The 23,282-nt window shown below is 40.0% G+C and overlaps 2 protein-coding genes across 3 annotated transcripts in view; both read left to right on the plus strand.

The window, feature by feature from the left end:
* The window catches only part of poc1a (POC1 centriolar protein A), a 61,617-nt gene extending 56,146 nt beyond the window's left edge, over positions 1-5,471 (plus strand). For both annotated transcript variants that reach the window (XM_062544727.1, XM_062544726.1), the window contains exon 11: positions 4,647-5,471. In XM_062544727.1, the coding sequence (XP_062400711.1) occupies positions 4,647-4,751 (105 nt within the window). In that variant the 3' untranslated portion in view covers positions 4,752-5,471. The remainder of the gene's footprint in view (positions 1-4,646) is intronic.
* Positions 5,472-13,418: 7,947 nt separating this feature from the next.
* Positions 13,419-22,084, plus strand: dusp7 (dual specificity phosphatase 7). Its single transcript, XM_062544728.1, has 3 exons — positions 13,419-14,202; positions 15,486-15,914; positions 18,967-22,084. Exons 1-3 carry the CDS (start codon positions 13,800-13,802, stop codon positions 19,272-19,274), a joined length of 1,140 nt encoding a protein of 379 aa, XP_062400712.1. The 5' UTR covers positions 13,419-13,799; the 3' UTR covers positions 19,275-22,084.
* The last annotated feature ends 1,198 nt before the right edge of the window (positions 22,085-23,282 follow it).

The raw sequence follows: 23,282 nt of genomic DNA on the forward strand, positions 1-23,282 counted from the left end.
ATTAAAAAAGGCGGCTAACATGATGCCTGGAATGCGTCAATAGAATGTTACTTTTTAATGTGTTGGTTGGTGGGGCTACGTGAGCCAGGTCAGAACGTAGAAGGTGGTACATGGGGAAATTGTTTGGGAAACGCTGCGTTAGATACTTAAATAAATGTATTTGGAAGAAAATATTCTACTGATGTACAAATGGTGTTGCATTAATTGCATTAACACCTAAGTACAGGTGTGCAAATGTGTTTTTCACCAAATATACTGCATCGATGCTAGCAAAACTGTAAGTGTATGACTGTTTTGACTTGAGTGATGTGCAGAAAAGGACTTGTTTACCTGTAATGAAAGATTTGTGATGGTGTAACTCAATATACACTATATTACAAAAAGTATTCGCTCACCTGTCTTGACTCACATATGAACTTCAGTCTCATCCCATCCTTAATCCATTGGGTTTATTATGACGTCGGTCCACTCTTTGCAGCTATAGCAACTTCAACTCCTCTGAGAAGACTTTCCACAAGTTTTAGGAGTGTGTTTATGGGATTTTTTTTACCATTCTTTCAGAAGCGAATTTGTAATGTCACACACTGATATTGGACGAGGACACTGGCTCTCTGGATCCACACTAATGCATCCCAAAGGTGTTCTATTGGGTTGAGGTCAGGACTCTGTGCTGGCCCATCAAGTTCATGCACACCAAACTCTGTCATCCTTGCCTTTATGAACCTTGCTTTGTGCACTGGTGCACAGTCATGTTGGAACAGGGGGTGGCCATTCCCAAATTTCCCACTAAGTTGGGAGAATGGAATTGTACAAAATCTCTTGGTAAATGCTGAAGCATTCAGAGTTCCTTTCACTGGAACTAAGGGACCAAGCCCAGCTCAGGGATGACCCCTTCCTGTTTGAGCAAATTTGGTGATAGATGCAACCGTTTTGGAGGTGGTAACCACAATTATAACTAGATGGCAAACTTAGTTTAATGAAATTCAGTCCATAGGGGGCACCACAACTTAAGCATTTCTTTATCTTAAGAACTGTTCAATTTATGATTTGGAATTTGCTATGCGTACACTTGCCCACATTTGATCACATCTCCTAAAGTTTTATTTGGCTCACTCGGTCAAGTGTACAAGAGCCAAAGTCCAGTCAGCAAAATACTTTTGCGTCTATATTTTATGATGTGAAGGTGAAGTTGGAATTTGACATGTTGCATAGTTACCGCATTCTTTAGGTGCACTGCACATTTTATGATATAACATCCATAGGAGGCACTGTAACTGGCATATTTCATTATCTGAATACATACTTGTGCCAATAACTTGTGATGTTAAAGATTAAAGTTTAGTCAAATGTAATGTGATGTATTACTACACCACTCCTGGGATGCCCACCGAATGTTTGAAATTCGTCGAAATTCCGTCTAGGCATTGCAATTGACACATTTCTAGTTTCTCTCAACTGTGTTTTTTTTTTATGAGTTTGAAGTGGCATTATTATAGGATAAAACACTCTTTTATTTACTGTGGTGACACCCTTACTTCCTTACTTTTCCTCTGATACAGAAGCACATGTTAAACCTACAGTAATATGTCTGTTTTAATGAATATTCCAATCTCCAGAAATTCAGTTCTCCCTTCCTCCCCTTCCTTTGGGTTGAGGATTGTATGAAGTTGCTTGAAGGCAGAGATGAATAATTTGAACCTGAAACACAAGATTCTGCTGCTCGTCTTCTTTTCTGTTCTCCACTCCACATTGATAATCACCCATAGAAGTAATGTTCCCCTCTGGATATGCCAAGTAGTGGAAACTTTAGAAATATGATGTATGAAAACAATATCAAATATTAAACCTAGTGCTGAATGCACATGAGGTTGACAAAGCCATCAACACAGTCTGGCAACTAGGAAAACTTAAAGTGCTCTACTCTGAAGGGCAAGTGAGGCCAGTATTTTAAAAAAACTGGACCTGCACAGAGTTTGTGGTCCCTGTGACTAAAAAGTAATAGAACTACAGGACAACATTAACTACAGTACACTATCATAGTTGATTCCTTCATCCAGCATTGTTCATCATGCAATTGATACTTGATTTAACAGAAAGAAGAATAATTGTATAAATCAAGCAATAACTGGAGAGTATTGCAAAGGACTACATGGGCAAGTATAGTTATTTCGATACATGAGGTGTTTCAACCTTATGAGGTGAAAGGTGTTGCCACCTAATCAATCCAGAATCCTGGTGATTGACCAAATTGAATTTGTTGTTTTTAATTTCTTCATGCCTTCTTTAAAGTCCTTTATATTTCCTTTATATTGAACTTTAAACTCTCCCTACTAACAATGTTAACAGTGTTATCGTTTAGTAAGTTAATCAAGAATGGGGCTGTTTTCAGCTTTCAAAGATGAGCGTGACAGGCACAGCGTATTGATTGGAAAAGCACACTCACAGAGGAAGGAAATGTAAAACCCTTTTCCCTGCAGCGTGAAATACCAGCAGATGTTATCGAGTCCAGGCCTGGGCCCCAGTTGGGGAGGGGGAGGGGAGACTCTCCGGAAGCCTGTTTACTGCATGCTGGCCTTGCCATGTCTCCGTCTCGCCTACACACTGAATCCACGTGTCCACATGTGTGCAAGGGTCACCTCAGGGTCAAAGTAACCCAGAGCCTCAGAGTGGGGGTTCATCCAGGCACTCTTTGAATGGTTGTTTCCCCCCCCCCCTACCCCCCCTCAACTTCAATCTCCTGCTTCCCCCCCGCTCTTTCTCCTTTCCTCTTTCTTGCTCTCCATTTCCCTTTTGCCTTCTGTCACTCCCTCTCTCTCAACTCAATAAGATGAGTAGGAATGGGTCTATTTTGGAAGAACACCGGTCTTGTGAGACAAGATATTACAGCAAGGTCAGACAGCATTTTGCCATAAATAGTATTCTTATTTCTTGTTGCTGTAAATTGATTTTGTGCTGCTCCTCCTAAAAGAGATAGTTGTAGGGGCTCAGTAATTTTGCTGTGGTATTGCTGTCAACAAGACCAGCATGGGATTGCCTATTGTTATTACCTATTGCTGGTATAACAGCTGCCAAGGTATCCTGATATTAAAAAATATTGGACAAATTAGACGTAAACAACTTTCAAGCCCTCAACCAAGGCCAATATTTTCTTTACTGGGACAATTCAAAGCTCATTATCCCGCTTATGCTCAAATTGCTGGAAATATTCTATTTTGATTAAAGTGAGATTCATTATAACAAAGATACAAATATGTATGTAAAATATCATAATTAAAACAGGTTGTTGCTAGGGTACATATGGTGGCTACTATGCAAATTTAAAGCGTTTTTTTAAGTTGGCTGCTAGAATAATCGTGTTGGTTGGTTGCTAAGTTGACATCGTGGTGGTTGCTATATTGTTGGTAGGGTAATTGAGATGGTTGCTTGGATAGATATGGTGGTTGCTGTGCTGGTTGCTGGGGTCATCATGTGGGTTGACAATACTTTAGTAGTTGTTACATTGTTACTAGGCTAATTGAATTGGTTGCTAGGGTTTTGCTAGGGTAAATATGGTGGTTGCTATGCTAAATAAAGTGGTTGCTATGTTGGTTGCTAGGGTAATCATGTTGGTTCCTATGGTGGTTGCTAAGTTGGCATTATAGTAGAGGTTGCTAGGTTGTTGCTTGAGTAATTAAGATGGTGTAATAGAGTGTTGCTATGCTTAATAAGAAAGTCGGGTGCACTCTTCTCAACTCAGTGTTCGCAGTGTCACCTGGACTACTGAAAATGTTAGTGAGAAGCACATAAGGTACCTTGCACATAGGTGCAAGTTCGCTTTTTTCAGATTAAACTATGATGATGGTGTGTTTGCGAGTCATAAACATAAGCTAGGCAACAGATGTCTGATGTATTTCAAAAGGCAACTGATATCCAATGTATTCTGAAGTCACCATGGAGGTTTTGCAGCTGCTTTAAGGCTGCGACATAAAGATTACTTAATTCATGATTCATGTGGGTGCCAGATAAAGCATTAGCTCTAGCTTACTGCTAAAATGTGCCCTTTTGTTCCCAGCCTAATTATATGGTTGTATATTGTCTTGCAAAATAGCATCTGAGCATGTTGACAAACCAAAGTTGCTTACCTTCTATATTAACATCAGAGAACAAGATAAAATACTATGTTCATCTATTCAATGTCATTTTTAACAAATCAAAAGCTTCAACACCAAGAGTCTCAAAAGCTATTGGTTTTATGGATTGATATTGATTATTGATATCTGATACAAATTATCTAATTTAATCATGAATTCAAGCACAAAATGTTATTTCAAGAATTAAATTTTCGGTGAAAATGAGTTGTCTTTTGAATTATAGTGTATGCTACCAATGTCCATCCTCACAAGACTACAAGAAATCAGTGACTTTGACAAGTCTCCCATGGCAGAGAGAGGACGCTGTGTTCACTGACTTTGTCCTGACAAGCGAGCGTGAGCAAAGTGCATTCCGCCCTTCATAATCGGTGGGATTGTCCCGGGTCTGGAATAACAGCACATCTGTTGGCGAGCTGAAATGGGTGCATTCATGCATTTTTGTGACGCTGTATTATTACCCACCCCTTCTCCTCTCCTCACTCCCCTCCTCTTGTCCTACCCCCTTCTCTCTCACAGACGGTGGCAATCCTGGAACAGAGGCTCACTCTAACCGAGGACAAGCTGAAGGAGTGTATTGACAACCAGCAGAAGATCGTACTGCAACAACAGCCTGGGGAGTGAACGCTTTATTCTTCCATAAAGGAAGAGAGTGCTCCTGGTCTACTTACTCCCTCTTTTTTCACAGTTTTGCTCCGGTCCACCCCCACCTCTGACCCCTTCCCGAAAAACGTTCAACTCAGTCAGCAGCACAAAAGTGTGCCAATCAAAGCTGACCCACACGCTATGGACATGTGGGATATTCATTTGGAAAACCACTTCAGAGAAGACAGTTGTTACTGGGTTGTAGGTGTGGTGTTGTGCTTGGTGATCAGGTGTATTTGTTTTTCTCCTGATAAAAGTCCGAGTTGTAGCATTAATGCCCTTGAGGACATAGCTTTCAGTCTTGTCAGGTAAGGGACATTTGCTGAAAGTGAACGGTCTACACCCCTGCAATGCAGTATCACACAAAATGTAACAAAACACTCATTTTCAAGCAATTTAATAAAAGTGAATATCACGATAGATAACCATGAAGGAAGCAGACTCTTTGGGTGCCTTAGTATTGATATTGATAATATTGACACAAAATGTAAGTCTCCTTTGAAGCTTTGCAACTGTCTACTGTAGTGTGCGATTTTTTGTGTTTGAGGTGTGTCACTTGACTTGAAGTTCTTCTCTGAACTTAACTGAAATTATTTAAGACTTTAAATGTGGACATACTTTATGTATCAAAGTGTTATACTGTTAAAAGTTGTTAGACAAAATCTATTTTAATATGTTCAATGTTTAATAAAACCAAAAAAATCGATTCCATTTTGTGTCCTTTAGCCTGTGTGTTATTCCCAAGGACAGACTTACAATCAGGTCCATTAAGTATGTGGACAGTGACACATTCTTTGTTATGTTTCTCTGTACACAACGCAATTCATTTGAAATGAAACAGTCAATTTGTGCCAAGTGTAGTTTCAACTTTATTTCAAGGGGTTGAACAAATATATTGCAGTAGCCATTTGGAATTACAACCATATTTATACATTGTCAGGTGTTAAGAAGCAGGGAGGCTGGCTCTTTGTGTCTAGGATGTTACTGCTAAAACCACTTATCCTATCCACTAGCCCTAGATGATGGTAATGCATGAAAGTAGGCCCTGGGTCATTCTACAAAACGGGTGCCTTTTCCACTATACAATTTTCAATTTCAAAATTTGCTATTTTTCATCAAAAGGAAACTTCTTTTCAATTATCCACAGTATTAAAGACATGATACCCTCCAAAAATGTGCCCACTTCAGGCATACTTTTTGGTTTTTCACATTGAAATATAATGGAGAAATGGCCCCGGCACACAAGCAGAGCATGCACCTTTGGTGGCAATTGAAATATGGAGCATGGAGATAGGTCTCAGTTAGGCTTGCAAACTGAAGTTGAGATTTGAGAACTTTGTCACTCACCCATAGAGCTTTGACTGGTGAAGAACTTGAGAGAAAGTTGCTATGCATGGAACTCCAGGGGATGTTCAGTGACTTGAAATGTTATTTGTATCCATTTTTAGTTGTTATTGTAGTTGATGGTGGAATGGAATACTGACTGACCAGTGACTGGCCCCTCCAGACACAGGTGTTTCTATATTACTATACTAACCACATTCACTGCACTCAGATGATCGCTATTTCACTGACTGTGAGACTTGGCACCAATTGACTGGGCCACTGAAGATTTATGCAATCACTTGTTTTGCAATATATATTTTTGATTAATTAACATTACTTTGTAGACATTTGCTCTCACTTTGATATTAAAGAGAAGATTTTTGTACATTTTCTAAATAATTAAACCAAAAATTAAACCAATTAACTTGACAAAGGGGAAATATCCAAGGGGGATGAACAGGCACTGTACTGTAGTTTGTACTTTGTGCTTTATGCATCTCATCAAATGTGGACGTAAATGGCACCCGTTTCATAGAATGACCCACATACTGTGTGGATGCATGTGTGTCTAGCTTGGCAAAGCCCAGTGAGAGGTCACTTACACGTGGCTCCCCTGGCCTGGTGGCGCTATAACCAAACACTCGCTACGGCCAGTGCAAGTGTCAGTTTGCCTGTGTTGTCCAGTTTTTGATCATTAACCATCTGTACTGTGAAGTGTACAATATTTGGCTGAGCAGAGTATAACCCTTTACACCTCAGAATTAATCCTGCTACTCACATCATCAATAAACACCAGTGAACCAGTTACAGGCCCATGCCATATAGTACCTCCACTGTGTTTGAGAGATGATGTGGCATGCTTTGCTCACAAGTGATTCCTTTTGTTGTCCATACTTTTCCATACTATTTCTATTCCCACTGTTCTGGTGTAGATCAAGCTTGGTTTCATCTGTCTAAAGAATATTGTTCTTTTTTTCTAGCAAGGTCTAATCTGACCTTGGAGTGTGCTCTGTTCTTGAGTGATACAAGTGGTTTGCACCTTGTTATAAACCCATCCTGATTGTTGACTTTGATAATGATACACCTACCTCCTCAAGAGTGTCCTTGACTTTGCTAGATGTAAATAGTTTTTTCTTCTCAAAGGGAAGATTTCCAGCCTGGGTGAACCCAGATGTACAGTACCAGTTAGCCTGTACCTGTTGTTTGTTCTGCTGGTCTACCTGGAGAGGGTCCCACTGATGCCCATTTCTGAATCACCAAAAATCCAGGATCCAATCACAATTGATTATCCACCATTTGTTGTTTTGTTTGGTTTTCTTTTTTTCCTGGATAACATTTATAGAGTGTAATTACAGTCAAAAGCATCAGGCTAATTCGATTGCGAAGGTTGGGGCTCGAAAGGAGATGAGGGTCTGGGTTTAATTAGAGGCATGTTATAGAACCCTCCCATCCCCCTTTACTGAGTTTGTGTGCTTCCTGAAGAAAGAAAATTGAGGGGGAAAATCAGAGTAATTCTCTACTTCATGAAGCACATGTGTGGGCTATGAGGGTTGAGGTAGCACTTACTCGACACGTTGGGATTTTCTCTCTCCCTTTCCCTCATCTGTCAGTCTTTTCCCTCTCCTGTGCTTCCCCTCTTTCTTTTGTTGGCCTCTTACAGAGATAACATCTGGATACATTTTTCATCTCTCCACGCTACTGGCTTTGTTTCAGAAGAGCAGTGTGCCAGAGTTCACCCAGTGCTGTAATGATCCCTCAGCTTTGTTCTCTCTGTTTTTCTTAGTCTCTAATTTGCCCACTCATTATTTATTTTCAAAAGATTTAAGGGGCTTGAAATTGAAACCAGATCCTCTCATCCAGCTTGTTCCGGGGGACTCCACTCAGTAGAGTGGCACCCTGTCTTGAGCTAGCAGGTGTTGATGTTCTGCATTTGCCAAAGAGAAGGATGGCCAGTTTATTTTATCTCTGGTGTTAGCTAAATGTATAACAGTACATTCATCCATACGCTTTATAAAAATGAAGTGGTCATTACTTCATGACAGACCATGAAGTCCCCTGGTTGGTTAAGATTCAGGGCTAGGAGATGAAAGGCTGAATTGTTCGAGAGAGAGAGCTCCTGCAACATGCTGCCCCTACTTTGACCACTTGTATATCTGGGGCTTTTCTGGCACAGGAGCACATTGCTTCATTTCCTGTTTCCCCTCCCACAGTGAGTATTGGGTTTATGTTTGTCTGGGAAATGGGGCCATGCCTGCCCCATGTGGGCCCTTCCACACAAAACAGCCCACGCTTGTGCTGCACAACCAGCTTTCCACTCTCCTTCAGTTTCTGCAAACTCCAAATAAGTCTTCTATTTGTAGGTCAGGATTAAGGAGTTTGTGGATTTCTCTTGACTGGAAATATCGTCAGTTGTCAATTGTATTGACGTGTACTACAGATCCAGGTCTCACTGTATTATATGGTTATTATGGTTGTTGCTGAATCCATTTGTAGTCAATACGTTGAACATTAGTCATTTAAGTCATTTAATTTAATCGACACCTAATTCGTAACCATTGATTGTTCACTCATGTATTGAAAAGCATTCCAATATCTGTGACCTAAATAGAACATTCACAAGCACATCAGTGACATTCTAAACTGACTCATTAAGCACACTTTTTCTACACAAGCAAGACTCCAGGACCGTATGCATTTGTAAGGGTGAGGCTTGTTTGAAAGCAAATAAATGATCACCTTGCAACGCCCTTGAAAAGTGACCTAATTTTTTCAGAGTTAAACCCTCTCTTTAGAGCACATGCCTGATAAAATGAAGCTCAAAGTTCATGAAGAATTTGAACACACCTTCCTCATTATGTACAGTATGTGGTATCCTGGACAGCACCCATGTAGTGCCAAACAGATGTAATCAAATGAAGTTACGACCAAGCATGGCTTACTCATGTGTTACGTTTTATTGGGTCAAAGGACAGATAGGCCTACATTCATTTTAGTTATGTGTAATGTTGAGATAGTCAGTCTTGGCCTGATGGATACACGTTATCTTCTAAATGGAATAAAAGTGAAGCAGAGTCACACCTCACACACCTGATATGCACTTACACACTCTTCCTCTCTCTTCCACACGCTTCCCTCCTCTACCACTTCTCCTACCTTGACTGGTACTTAATATGTAAGTACTCCTATCCTCTAGTACTAGCATTGACAGATACAATGGTAATTCCTTTAGCTTTAGTCTGTTCTGCACTGTAGCTTAAATATTATTCTATAGCTGTAGCAGTGCTCTGTAGCTTAAAAGATTAAATACTTCATTGATAATAGCTTAAATGTTATTATATTGTTGTTGCTGCAGCACTGTAGCTTAATTGTTAAAATGCTTAAATGTTATCATGGGGGGGGGGGGGGGGGGGTCAGAAATGCCTTTCTAGAGCCATGGAATCTATAATCGAACATTTATCTAATGCTATGTCTGTACAAAATCTATAACACTATACAAAATAATCTGTACTAAAATTGCTTTCCACAGAAAATGGCAGATGAGGTACTAATGTTTGTATCTGAAGGATTCTACATTCAGTCCATGTCATGCTATTTTGTCAGGGAAGAATCATATCATATTCTCATGGAGTGAGCGTCATCGGAAGTTGCTTGGTAAAATGTTGGCTGATACACCTTGGAGGACAGTTTGTCCTGTAAAACGCAGGAGGGCGCATGCCCTGGGTCGTATCAAATTGCCTGTGGTCAGATGATTGTGCATGAGGGTGACTTAACGGCTGTGTGTTTGTGGAGACAGTCCTCACTATCCCTGGCACTTGGCAGTGACTTGAGGCCAGCAGGAAATTAAACTTAAAGTGTTGCTTCCGGGGATCACCTCTAAATCCGGAGAGAGGAGCTATGAACAGAGACACACAAACAGAAAACAGAATGCACTGTCAGTGTGTGTGTGGTTGTGTGTCTGAATATAAACATCCAGACAATGCCCTAAAAATATATAGACAGTTAACAATTTTAGGCAATAAATTAATTCAAGTTAAATCATAGTTTGAAAATAAACTAAGAAGTCTATCAATTCAACAAATAATTTTGACCGAACAATATTAACAGTAGGCTATGACTCAACACCGTTGTACTGTTAAAGACTATATGGATTTATGCTATTCAATACAGAATACTGAACAAGCTTAACTTAGGCTCAGTCAGTTAAAAGGAGCTGGAGACACTTTGAGGATGGATTGGAGATGAGAGGATGAAAACACAAGAGCTGACAGTTTGGAGAGACTGTAAGTCATCCGCGTGTATAAAGGGCCATTGTGCACGGCCCCAGTGCACCCACACCACACAGCTGGGTTGAAGTGAAAAGTTCCCTCTTTTATTCTCCAGTTTCTTTCACAGTCGGCTCATCTGAGCCCAAGTACACATCTGACACTTGTTATGTATCATGGTGGAAGTTGGCCTGAATGCTTTTATTTGGTTTATCATGAGACAGTTTTGATATTGCACCATTTGAAATCATTGGTGGTAGACATGCTTGACAAGGCAAGGCAAATCTATTTTTTGTAACACATTTCATTCACAGGGGTAATTTCTTTCAATTAACAAAAACAAAAGCAAAGAATAGTACATGATAGTACATACAAATATAGAGGGGCCATAATATAACAAATACAGTATTTCAAATAATTAAAATACATGAATATACAATACATAGTGCATCTATTTAAGAGTAATGTATTTGATCAGTTAGCAGAACGCTGAGAAGTTCGGTCTTAATTCTAGATTTGAGGCTGCTTCACTATTTACTGTAGTTCTGACCGAACATTTCTCCTGTGACCTGAGAGGTCTAGAAGGTATGAATTACTGAAGCATATCTGATAAATATGGTTCTGTCCCATGCAGTGATTTATAAACAATTAGTGCTTTGAGTTTGAAGTAAATTCTGTGACATACTGAAAGCCAGCGTCGGGACTTGAATTGGTCAGATCTCCTTGTTTTCATGAGAAGATCAATTCAAGAAAAAGATCAACCCCTGGGGAACAAAACATGTCAAGGACATTGATTTTAAGGTAGGCCTGGAGTTGCTGATAGCCACAGAGAAGCTCCTTTCTCATAATATAAGCCAGTGATAACTATACTTGAATCCAACACATTACAAGATGTCAATCAAAGTCGTTCTCGGATGACGTCATTGATCTGAACCAATCCTCCACCACCCTTTTAAGGGATTTTTTTTTCACAGGCCAACAGAAAGCGAGAAAATCGTCCTCAGTAATCATTCTGAAGAAATCCAAGTCCAGAGTGCAATGAGGTATGAAACACTTGACATTAACCAATGGAAACACATATATCACAGTGTCCTCAGAGTTATATGAGTAAGAGTAGCTTCTCTTTATGGATTTCATAGTGAATTTGAATTTAGAATTAGCCCCATTTTTCTTCAGTCTTCCTTCAGTCTCTTTTTGTGATTTTCACTACTGGAATTTGATCTGGTTGTCAGTGACTGTCTTGGAATTTGATGGCTCATGCATTATGTTTGCCTTTGTTAGTGTTATTTAAATGATTCAGTAGGCCTAATCATCTTCTGAGTCTGACAGTTGACTTGAGGTCTGAGAAAGTGCTTGTGTGATCAATTATTATTCACCTTCTTACCGTCATAGATCTGTGCACGATGTGTGGGGACATAGACCAATCAAAGAACGTGTAGAAATTATTGGATAATTGGATATTTAATCGTTGTAAAGACACTGAGACCCTTTGGGTGATGATAAGGTCGAGGTATGGCCAAGAGAGTGTGTTGACCACTACATTAGGTGTATGGTGCAATTGGCTCCTTGGCATAATTGTTTTCTGATGTATGTTTAGATATCCTGACATAATAAGTCACCTAACTCATCAGTAAATAATGCTGTAGCCTAGAGGCCTATAAATAGTCAGTAGTGAAATACTTTTTTTTGTGGAGAATGACAGGAAGTGAATGGGAAAAAGAGCAGGGGTGGGATCCGGAAAGGACCACGGGGCGGGAATCGAACCCCGGTCACCGGCGTACGGTGCAGGTGCCCCAGCCCCAGCCAGTTGATAAGACTGATAAGACTTAATGAGTAGCCTACATCAGTATTCAAATGACACAACGTCACCAAATGATGACTGCTTATACTGAAAATATTTTTGGAATACTGTGGCTATTCCCCCTCCTCTTTTATTTGTCCAGGTAGCACTAATAAAATGGAGATTTGGTAGCCTATCATTGTAGGGCCTACTGAATGTAAGATACCTCTAGGGGAAGTTAAGAAATGAGTGATAGGCCTATCCTTTTTCATAGGTAGACCAGTAGGCTACAACCAGACCCTGATTGGAAAGGAAACTGAATTTCGCACGAGTTTAGCCTATACCTCTGTTTTGTGATAATTAGGCTTATTCTCTTAGCCTGATCAGCCAGGTTATTATTCTCTATCTCTGTAGACTACTTCCAAATTAAATCCTTCTTCATTTATATCCATCTGGGCTTAACCTGAAAGCCTATGCATCTAAACTGTTTGAACTGATTTATGTTCAAGTCTTTCAATTTCGTTTTCTCTATGATATAGGCCTGTTTGGCAGACCAGACCAGGACTTATTTTTTGCTGCATACTTCTTCCCGAGGACGTTCCATTCACAATCATTGCTGTTATGTCGCCAATGCAGTTGCGCAGATGAGCAGAGTTGCATTTAAAGTGAACTTACACATTTGAGATATTCTGGTTTCTACCATTTTATCCTTTACTTTTTGCATTATTTGCTCATTAATCTCAGTTCTTCTTCTTCTTTTAGTTAATCATCTTGAATTTTCAAGTAGCCTAGACTTAAATCACAACACTGATCTTCATGTGGCTTTATGTAGGCTAGGCCTACACACATTTTTTGTGTGGCTTTGTGCATAATGGACCAAGTGCAATCTCTTAATGAAAAGGCCAAGAACAAAAATGGGAAGATTGAAAATGGTTGAAAAGAAACTTTATCGCTATAGACTATCACAACAACATGCGTTTAGAGAAAAGGAAATGATGGGAGACCGTGAATAGGCTACCTGAAAGCAACCTTAGTGGTCATAATATTTTGCATGCATGTTAATCAATGCCTCTTAAATTTTAGTTCCGTAGTAATGCTCAAAAGTCTTCAAAGTTGGTTATATGAATGAGATGTTCTGCATTTCTTACAAACCCTTTAAAGAGGAGGCTACCAAACATAATAGTCGTCTGCGTCTTTAAAAGCTTACACCGTCGACTCCTCCTCTCTCAGTGACACCACTCTTCAGCAAAAGCCCTTTATTACTGACTGTCAGACGGCTCGCTGGAAATGACAAACGAGATTGAGGCAGTAGGACCATTGAACATGTTAAATAATGAACTAGCCTACACTATCCGTCTGAATTTGCGATTTTCTTAAACTAGAATCGCTGGCCTCCATACAGTAGGCTACATCAGCTATCTCATGGACGTCTACGTAATACTACGGTTTATTTCCTAATTGAGGAGGACTGACGACAAATAGTCCTAATGTGTACTGCAAATCGCTTGACCTCTTCGCAACCATAGCCTACTTTTTTGGTTGAAAGAGGACTAGGCTTGCCGCGCATGTGGCTCTGTTCATAAGGGGAAGTACTATTTCTTCGTGGCGAAAAAATCCCCTCATTTCACCTAAGTATATCAGCCTCTTTATATTTCCCTAATGAAAAATAATCTTTGGAGCAGCTCCCGGGACGTGCCTATTATGATGTCGAGCAAAAGTGTGGAATGGCTGCAAGATGAACTGGAATCCGGAGTGAGCTCGTTGCTCCTGTTGGATTGCCGATCGCACGAGCTCTTCGAATCATCACACATCGAATCTGCAATAAATTTAGCGATTCCGGGTCTTATGCTCCGGAGGCTGAAAAAGGGAAATTTACCCATCCGATCCATCATCCCCAACAACGAGGATAAAGAGAAGTTTGTCAAACGCTGCAAGACGGATACGGTGGTGTTATATGATGAGGCCACTTCGGATTGGCAAGAGAACGGAGCAGCGACCTCGGTTTTGGGACTTCTCCTGCAGAAACTGCGAGATGACGGGTGCAAGGCTTACTATCTTGAGGGTAAGATGCCCCGTACTGACGCGCACCATGTCCGTGTTAAGGTAGACAGTGTATACATGCACATGTAACTAGCATTATGAACTCGTAACCCAGGCTACTGTGAAACTTCAGGAGATGTTTTATACGGGTGTTTATGTAACTTAGCTTGGCGAGACACAGTTTTTTGTGATCATACCCCTCCTTAACAATTCATGCCTTACTGTAGTTCTGGCATGGATTTGTGTTGGGCATTGTTTAAGTGTTATTGGTCATCTGCCATAGATTCTGAAAGTTGTCATTTCTGTGAGGCTACAATGTAGCCGATTAGCCCATCGCTGCAACATTGTGTGTCTTCGCAGTGAAACTAACTTCAGGGACACGTTTAGGCTACTTGTCTATGGTTGTTGAAGCCTAAGCAATGCCCCCCCATGACGAGAAAGCTTTTAAAATGTAAGAAACTGGAATGGTTTTAAAGGTTTAGTCGACATAGGCTTTAGGCAGACCTACATGGTTTGTGTTGGCTAAATATTGTTTGATTGTAATGTTTACTCAAACACGCGTGAAATCAAATTGGCACGGTGTAATTTTCTAGATTTAATGAAATAGGCTCTAGTCCTAAATTAGCTTACTTTGGAATATATTTGCAATTTGGGATATAGAAAGACCTAAAAGGTGGTTATCAGGAACAACACTGTGGAGTAACAATAAGAAAAGAAACATGTTTTCAATTAATAGCTAAAATGGCTCCGCCATGTTGTCTTCCTTCAGGACAAGGCAAGTATTTCATGAATGAACAGGAAGAACCGCTTAGTAGCCTGTAGCCTACGCGCCGTGGGTGCAAGATAAACTTAAATAGATATTTGTTTCTCTTTTTTAAAATTTTATTTCTGTAGACATACCAGCTCGAGACAACAATTATTCTGTCAAAGTAGCCTATGTCAAGGTCTATAGGCTTAACGTCTTCCCCAAGTTGTGTTGGTTAACTTAGCTGCCATTCACAAAAGGTTAGGCATTTTATTTCATGACAATCTGAACTTGAATAGGCTGCCACTGAATTTTGATTCTAGGCCTAGGCTACTTAACATAGCCTAGCCCAACATTTGACGCGTTTGTTTATTTGGTTAGTTTGTTTGTTAGGCCTATGTCTAGGCTATTTGTTTATTTACTGGCTTCTTGCTTTGGAATGCAAAGAATTTCGTGATCATTTTATATTTGTTTTGATAAATCACATACCAAGTTGCATGAATTTCTCTTGGTTCACAAGCCAGCATCTTATTGTCATTTCTTTTGGATATTTTTCACAGGGGGATTCAATAAGTTTCAGACCGAATACCCTGAACACTGCGAGACTAACCTAGACTGCTCCTGCCCCAGTAGTTCACCCCCTGCCTCTGTGCTTGGCCTGGGGGGCTTGAGAATCAGCTCTGATTGCTCTGATGGGGAGTCTGACCGTGAACCTGGCAGTGCCACAGAATCTGAAGGTAGCCCTTTACCCAACAACCAACCAGCCTTTCCAGTCCAGATCCTCCCATACCTTTACCTAGGCTGTGCCAAGGACTCCACAAATTTGGACGTGCTGGGCAAGTACAACATTAAGTACATCCTGAACGTAACGCCCAACCTGCCCAACATGTTTGAACACGATGGAGAATTCAAGTACAAACAAATCCCCATTTCGGATCATTGGAGCCAAAACCTGTCACAGTTTTTCCCTGAAGCTATTTCTTTTATTGGTAAGTAGTCAGCCTCATGCATTTCTTTACTTCCATTCTCTCTAGTACTTATCATTACCTGAACAGTCAGTGGTTGGTGTTTCAGCCCTTTGGTTTGAGTGGAATTTTTGAGAGATGCATATGTGTGTTGGTGTCTGGCATTGAGAGATTACCTCATGGTGAATCCACTTGTAGCCTGAGTGTCTGTAATGCAGGCTGATTATCTCTGTTTTTTTGTGGCTCATTCATTATTTTTCCCATTAAGGAAAGAGTTATTTGCCATCTATAGTAATAGAACAGAGAAATGCTTGTTGACTTGATGCAACTGTGTTACTTGTATCAATTTGCACATGCTATTGCAATTTACAAGTATTTTCAGGAATTAAGGCCACCAAAGGAAATTGTGTTAGCACAGTTTATGATAACCATATAACAGGTTGTGTAATAGACCTTATCTGAAAATGCGGCACTCACTGAACTGTGAGCACAGATAGCCATCTGCAAGCTGAATGAATAGCACACAGGAAGCTGAGTTATTGATTGACTAGTGCTCAGCACCAGATTACCCAACTGAATTATCTCAGGAAGAGACGGTCATGTGTCAACTGCTCAGGGGTTCAGACAGTTTGAAGAAACAGGGAAAGATAAAGTGAGGTAATGAAGCGATGTTCTATTAGCCTTAGAGAAACAATTAAGTGTTAATACAAGGTGAGAGGGATATTATCATCTTTTATAAAAGAATATGCTGCATGGATCAGTTAATGTCCTTAAGCACAACACTAGAGAACTCTATTGTTCACACATTTGTTCAGAGTGTGAAAAGAACCTCCAACATGTTTTACTGTAGGATTACTCACATAGCTTCCCACATGTTTAAGGACTGCCACTTTTTTGAAGAAGTGGTGATTGATTTCTTCTCTTCCAGTAATTGTTGGAATGAGAAATATTTCAGCTTACAATGCCTCACTAAAGGGGCAAAAGAAAATAAGACACAGGAATCGTTCCAGAGTTCCCTTGTCTCCCAGATTTTGAGGGGTGTTTAAGTGTGACACATTACAGTGTGGTGATTTTCAGGAAGAGTCAGCCTTGTAGCCTATGGCATCTGTGGGTTAAAATGTGCTATTGCAGTTTCCTCAACCTATGATACTGATGGTCACATTTTAATTACAAAGTCAATTAATCATCTACTATTATGGGATTAGAGAGATCAACAACAGAGAGATCTAGATCAACAACAAGTAAATGACAGGCCTTTTTATCTGTGCAAGCTCGCTCATCAAACAAAAGGCCAATTAATCTGTTTTTTCACTCTCTAGAGCAGGTCTACAACCACTTTAGTGCATCTGGAAGTAGTTTACATTCAATGGCCTGTTCCTTCTTGTTCACATAGCTGTTGAATGGGGAAGCCATTTTGAGAAAACTAAGGTTTTGGGGAAGTGCTCAGCACATGTTAGCATCTGTGCTCTCTGCCTTGTTTCAGGTTTCAAAAACTGCTCACTGCTTTATTTTTAGTTGTTTAACAAAACATTTTTGCAAAAAGAATGTGTTTTACTATTAAACCTTACATTTTGCTTCTAGAATAGTTGTGTTTAATTCACATACTTGGGAGGGCATCCAGAAAGTCCGGAGCACAGCATGTTTTAGACTAAGTGGTACTGTTGAGAAATAATGACTTTTTAAAAGATCGAATCAGTATCAGGCTTTGGGCTTTCAGCTTGTGTGGCAGTGGAATGTGAATGGCTATAATGTCAGGAGGTGATCATATGAAGAAAATGGTTTTATAGTTTATTTCTCACCATATGAAGCAAAGTTGTGGATATTTTAAAAGCTTATGCACATACCGGTATTCAGATCCATCAGTTGAATAGTAAATGTGTCATGCACCCCAAGTGCCATTTGTTGTTGTTTTCACTATTAAAAATGTTGATGTAGAGGACATGGTGCATTGACTTGTAAAGAGCAAACAACAGGAAATGGAGACCTGTTTCAGCTACCAACACCACACATTATTTCCTTTGGTCACAGTTAAGTCTGACCTGCTTCCAAAACAAATTCTTGAACAAGGGGAGGAAATGCAGTGTGTGCCAGAATGTGTCATAACATCCTGTTCTGTGGCTTGGAGTTGTATGTTTTCCTCCTTAATTTCACTTTTACTTTTTGCCAGTGTTTCTGATCAGCTTTATGACAAGAACATAGTGTCTAATGAAGGTAAATATTAGTATACCATTGCAGATAGTAGGAAATGTAGATGTTATGCCACTAGCTTCCCTTTTGGTTTTTGCATAGTGATGTGCTGAAAGTGTCTAGAATCTAGATGTCCTCTGCATCCCCACGCCCACTATTAAAACACAGTAATTTTGGAGTAAATAATAGATTGTGAGAAACTGAGTTATTTGTAGTTGTGTAATGAATTTTGTTACTGTCCCCAGCCATTGATTTTGAGGTGGTCGGTTTCAATTTAGCTGAAATGTGCTGTGAGTGTGTCCATCTATGTACTAGAAGGAGTGTTTGTTATGCTTATTGCTAATGTCTTACTAGTATGCCATGTTGCAATGCTGCTGAATGAAGCATCATTTTAACTAGACAGTAATACATAATGTCTAGTGTTCCAGCACAGAGTGTTAAGAACATAGTTTACCAGAGGGGGACATTTCTCAATGTGGTTGTGGCTTCACTACCTTTTCACCTCTCAGAAATCCTTTCATTCATATCTGACATTCAGACTTCATTCAGAATTGAGCCCAGGGACAGCACAAAAAGATTAACCCTCCTCTTCAAAATATGTCTGCCTCTATCCTTTAGCACACAGTGCTCCCCTGCTCAGAATTCATTCCTTTTCAGATTCGAGATTTCATTTTTCGATTTGAATCTAGGTCTGCGTTTACTGCTTCAATTACAGCAGTTTCCCTTTTGTCATTATTGCTTTGAACCATATTTATCACCCTCAGTGTATTGTGTGTGTGTGTGCTTTTAGCTTTGTTCTTTGTCAGACTTCCACTATTCACAGTGCTGCATTTACTTAATTCTCTCTCAGTGTGTTAATTTGCCTCTTCCTCTCTTTCTGCTCTTATAGATGAAGCTCGTTCCAAAAAGTGTGGCATCCTGGTGCACTGCCTGGCAGGTATTAGCCGATCAGTGACGGTCACTGTGGCCTACCTGATGCAGAAGCTCAACTTGTCACTCAATGACGCCTATGACTTTGTCAAGCGCAAAAAGTCCAATATCTCACCAAACTTCAACTTCATGGGGCAGCTCCTTGACTTTGAGAGGACACTGGGTCTCAACAGCCCTTGTGACAACCGCTCCCCCAATGACCAGCTCTTCTTCACCACACCCACTAATCACAACGTGTTCCAGCTTGACACTCTGGAGTCCACATGAGATGCCCTGTCAAGGGTCACCAGAAGAGAGAAGACGATGACGTGGCGAGGTGGCATCAGCAGCCACTCATATGAATGTTTATTCTTTCCCATTACCCGCATGGGAAGCGTTTTGAGCTAACAGCTAAAATGTTAAAATGCTAAAGAGTTCAAATGAAAGGTGCAAAGCTGATAGGAGTATGAGGAGGAAGAGGAAAAGGAGAGGGACGGTGGCAAAGGGGCCTTGGGACTGTTGCTCTGAGTAGCTCTTGTTGGAGGGGATCACCGACCCCTCTTGAAGCCCTGTCTTGCTGCCACCTCTGTGATTTGAGATGCAGCGTTTTTGCCTTTTGGAATAGACTGTTCTTTTTGTTCTTAAATCAGAAAAGAAAAAAAGAAGTGAGAGACTGAGTACCACAGAGAGCTTCATACAAAGAAAGGGGAACGGAACTGCAGTGCTAAACTTATTGTCGTCTATTGTTGGGAGGGTGCCCTCAACCTCCTGACATGAATGGTGCCAATGTAGTGTCTGGGATTTATGCTTTTCTTTCTTCAGATGAGGTGATCTCACTCTACTGAATGTAGGGTCTGATTTGTTTTTTCAACAAAGCAAACACAAACGTGCACATGCGTATATAATGTGTTGGTACATATACTTAGTATGTGTCATACACATTTGTATATTTGTATACATTTTCACTTCACAAACCTATACACATATATGAAATAAAAAAGCTCTTTTGTCCCAAATATAAATAATTCAAAGACAGTATGGCCTGGGCGAATTCTAGATTGTATTTTGAAGAAGACAACAGACCAACAGACAGAATTGAAATTTGTAATTTTCAGTTGTTTCTTTTTTCCTCTTTTTTTAGGATTCTTTTTTTTCTATGTTGGTAATGACCTAATGCATTTTGCACAGTGGTGAAGCCTTTCACTTCTTGGCACTTAAAACTGGTACTCCACACAGAGATAAAGAGACATTCAGAGGGGCAGCCAGTCCTAGGCTGTGACGTGCCCATGCAGCTGGCCTGGTGCATGGGTCTGAACTGGTGGAGGGGGGATGCACTTACTTAAAGCTTATTGTTCCTTTGCCGCATACAAAAGATGGGACCTTTTCTGTCACAGCAACAACAAGCCCCACTTCCTTAAGAGAGAGTGTTTGTTTTGTGCAGGGTTGGATCACCCTCAGGCCTTTATAACTATGATTATTACAATTACAGTATACAACAATTAATTATAAGAATCAAAAAACAAAATTATTATTTGTTGTATATGAGCATGCTATGCTCTCTAGTATTGGGGCATAAACAGGTTGGGAGATTTGACTCATGGCAGATGGAAACTGAATGCTAGGAACTGTTTTTTTAACTGCTTTAGCTGCTGCTGTTCTGCTGACCAATTACGTCTACTGGACAGGGCAGCATAGAGTGTGTAGCAAGAGGGGTTTCTGAAGACAGAAACATGCAAATGGTCAGTTTGGGAGTTGGCAGGGTTGCTTTAAGCAGGCCTTACATAACCTTTTTAATTCTCTCTAATGCTGACTGTTCAATACTCTTTGTATCTCACTTCAGAAAAAACACATTGTTGAAAAGGTTTGTTCATAAGAGAAAAAAATCAACTTGTAGTAATAATGAGTGACTAATGGTCTTTAACGGGTCAGTCGAGGTTGTATTTGTTACTCTGCAATATATCAAGAAACTTTTGCAGTGTTTTTTTTTCTTTCTTTTTTTTAAAATAATAATGGCCTCGGGTTTTTAAATTCCTCTCCTTTTGTACTAGAATTCCAAGAAATACATCGTAAATTGCTTTGACACTAAGGTGTCTTTTCACCTGGGTTGTTCAAAGTACAGGGCTTGGCATCACATTCATGTGCCCAAGAACTGGGTAGCTACACAACATGTAGACTTAGCTGTACGCTTTACAGAAATTTTTGTTCTGTCATATAAGACAATGCCATCGTTTAATTGAGTTTTAATACAACTCCAGTATGTGCTCTATGCTATTCCTGTGGCCTTTCTATATATGTATATATATAGTCTATATATACAGTATATATACACACATACACACACATACACACACATATATACACACACATACATGCATACATACATGAATATGTATTTTGAGCAGATATGCAAAGAGTCATCTCCTAAATATAGCATCAAAAATAGTGACTGTAGCCCACGTGGGAAATGGTAGGTGTTAAGACTGCACCCCGTCACAATAAGGAAATGTTGACAAGAAATACTTACTCGCACCCTTGGATTGAAGTGTATTTCAGTACAGAGCTTTTTTAATTTAAAAAAGTAAATCTTTGATTTCACGCTGCTTCTCGTGGAGGAATGTTTGAGTGTCTGTAACAATGAGAAAGAGAAACTATTAATGTTTTTCTTTATTTGTATATTGCCAGAACACAGGAATGAGGTTTTCTGTGAAATTTCTTGTAGCTACATCATGGTTAGAGAGTGATGTTGAGCGTGAGAGTAGTGCGAGAGAGAGAGAAAGAGAGCAAGGAAAGAGAACGATACGTGAATGACAAAAAATGTTTATCTTACCTCACTGAGGAATTTTTCAGGGATTTTTTGACAATGCATCTACATCGTGTTACAGCTTCAAATACATGTCAAATAGCTGTTTTATATGTGCTGTATACATTTTTTAAAGATGCAATCTATATATGTGTATAAAACGGCTTGGTAACCGGGCAGTTCATTTTTCTGATTTATGAAGGATATAAATTGACCCTATGTATTGTATAGTATATGGAAACCAACACAACAAGACATGTTTATACTGCAAATAAATAATGAAATATTTTTTGTTTAACATCTGGATCCTGTTCATTTTTTCTGTGAATTTAGAAAAGTTTGAATTTGCTACCTCTTGTTGTTTTGTGAGCAATGCAATGTATTGGTTCTTTACACCTTGCTGAATCTGATGTTCATTGTGAATGATCACCTGATGGCTTCTGGGTGGAAAAGATACATTTAAGATGGGGGGCAGGGGAGGCCCAAGACAAAGCCAGGGTCAGGGACTATGTGTTTGCCTTTAGGACAGCTAATGGAAGCATGTTTTGTAGATGCCACCGCAGGGACTCAAGGTGACATGCACACATGCACACCTACTCTTGAGTTAGCCAGGTTGAGAAGGAAAGAGATGAGATTGTGTGGGCCAGATAGAGGCTGGTATCAGTATGCGAGTTCTATAAGGGTCTTGCCTATCTACCCTTTTGTTGACAGAAGTTTAGGAATGAGCAAACAAGAAGTATCACTTGTTTTCAATTAAAGTAGTAAATACTTCAAAAAATTGTAACCCATTATGATGAATTACATGTTTTTGCTGCATAGGTATCCAGTGTTATTTGGACTTTATGTCTTTGATGTTTTAATGCCATCAGTGGGATTTGACAAATATAAACATATCCCAGAACTGAATGACATACAGTACCACTGTGTGAGTGTAGGGAAGGTTCCCATAAGAAAATGAGAAAGAACCAGACATTACACACAGTGATGAACAATATGAGATACACAGTGATGTAGCACTAGACATTTCCTGACCTTCCTGTCTCTGTCTTGTTATTGATAAAGCTGGTGCCTGTGTATGCCTTTCTCCATATACTGTACGTTAACTCAGGCAAGAGGGGAGAGCCCACAAAAGTGCTTCCTGCAGAGGAAATGATTGGATGTCTTTTGCACTGTACTTGCTCAACAGCTCCCACCCACAAGCAAATCTGCTCACACTGGAGGTGCGCCAGAGGATGGTAGATGGAATGGGAGCATAGATGCTGCACAGCATGTGAGTCATAATAGGTAAAGCTGGAAAGCGCTTCAGCAGTGACGTTACAGACAGAGAGAACTTTGATGAGGGGGGGGGGGGGGGGGGGGTTCTCTGGTGCCCTCAGAAGCTAAAGAGGAATGCAGTGTACTGTATGTTCCTTTTGGTTCACACACCAATGAGCTGACCTTATCTGAAAATATCTCCATAGCCATGCTAAATATTGTGAGGTTGTTGTGGCATGTAA

Source organism: Sardina pilchardus, chromosome 9, assembly GCF_963854185.1.
Source record: "Sardina pilchardus chromosome 9, fSarPil1.1, whole genome shotgun sequence".
Lineage (NCBI taxonomy): Eukaryota > Metazoa > Chordata > Actinopteri > Clupeiformes > Clupeidae > Sardina > Sardina pilchardus.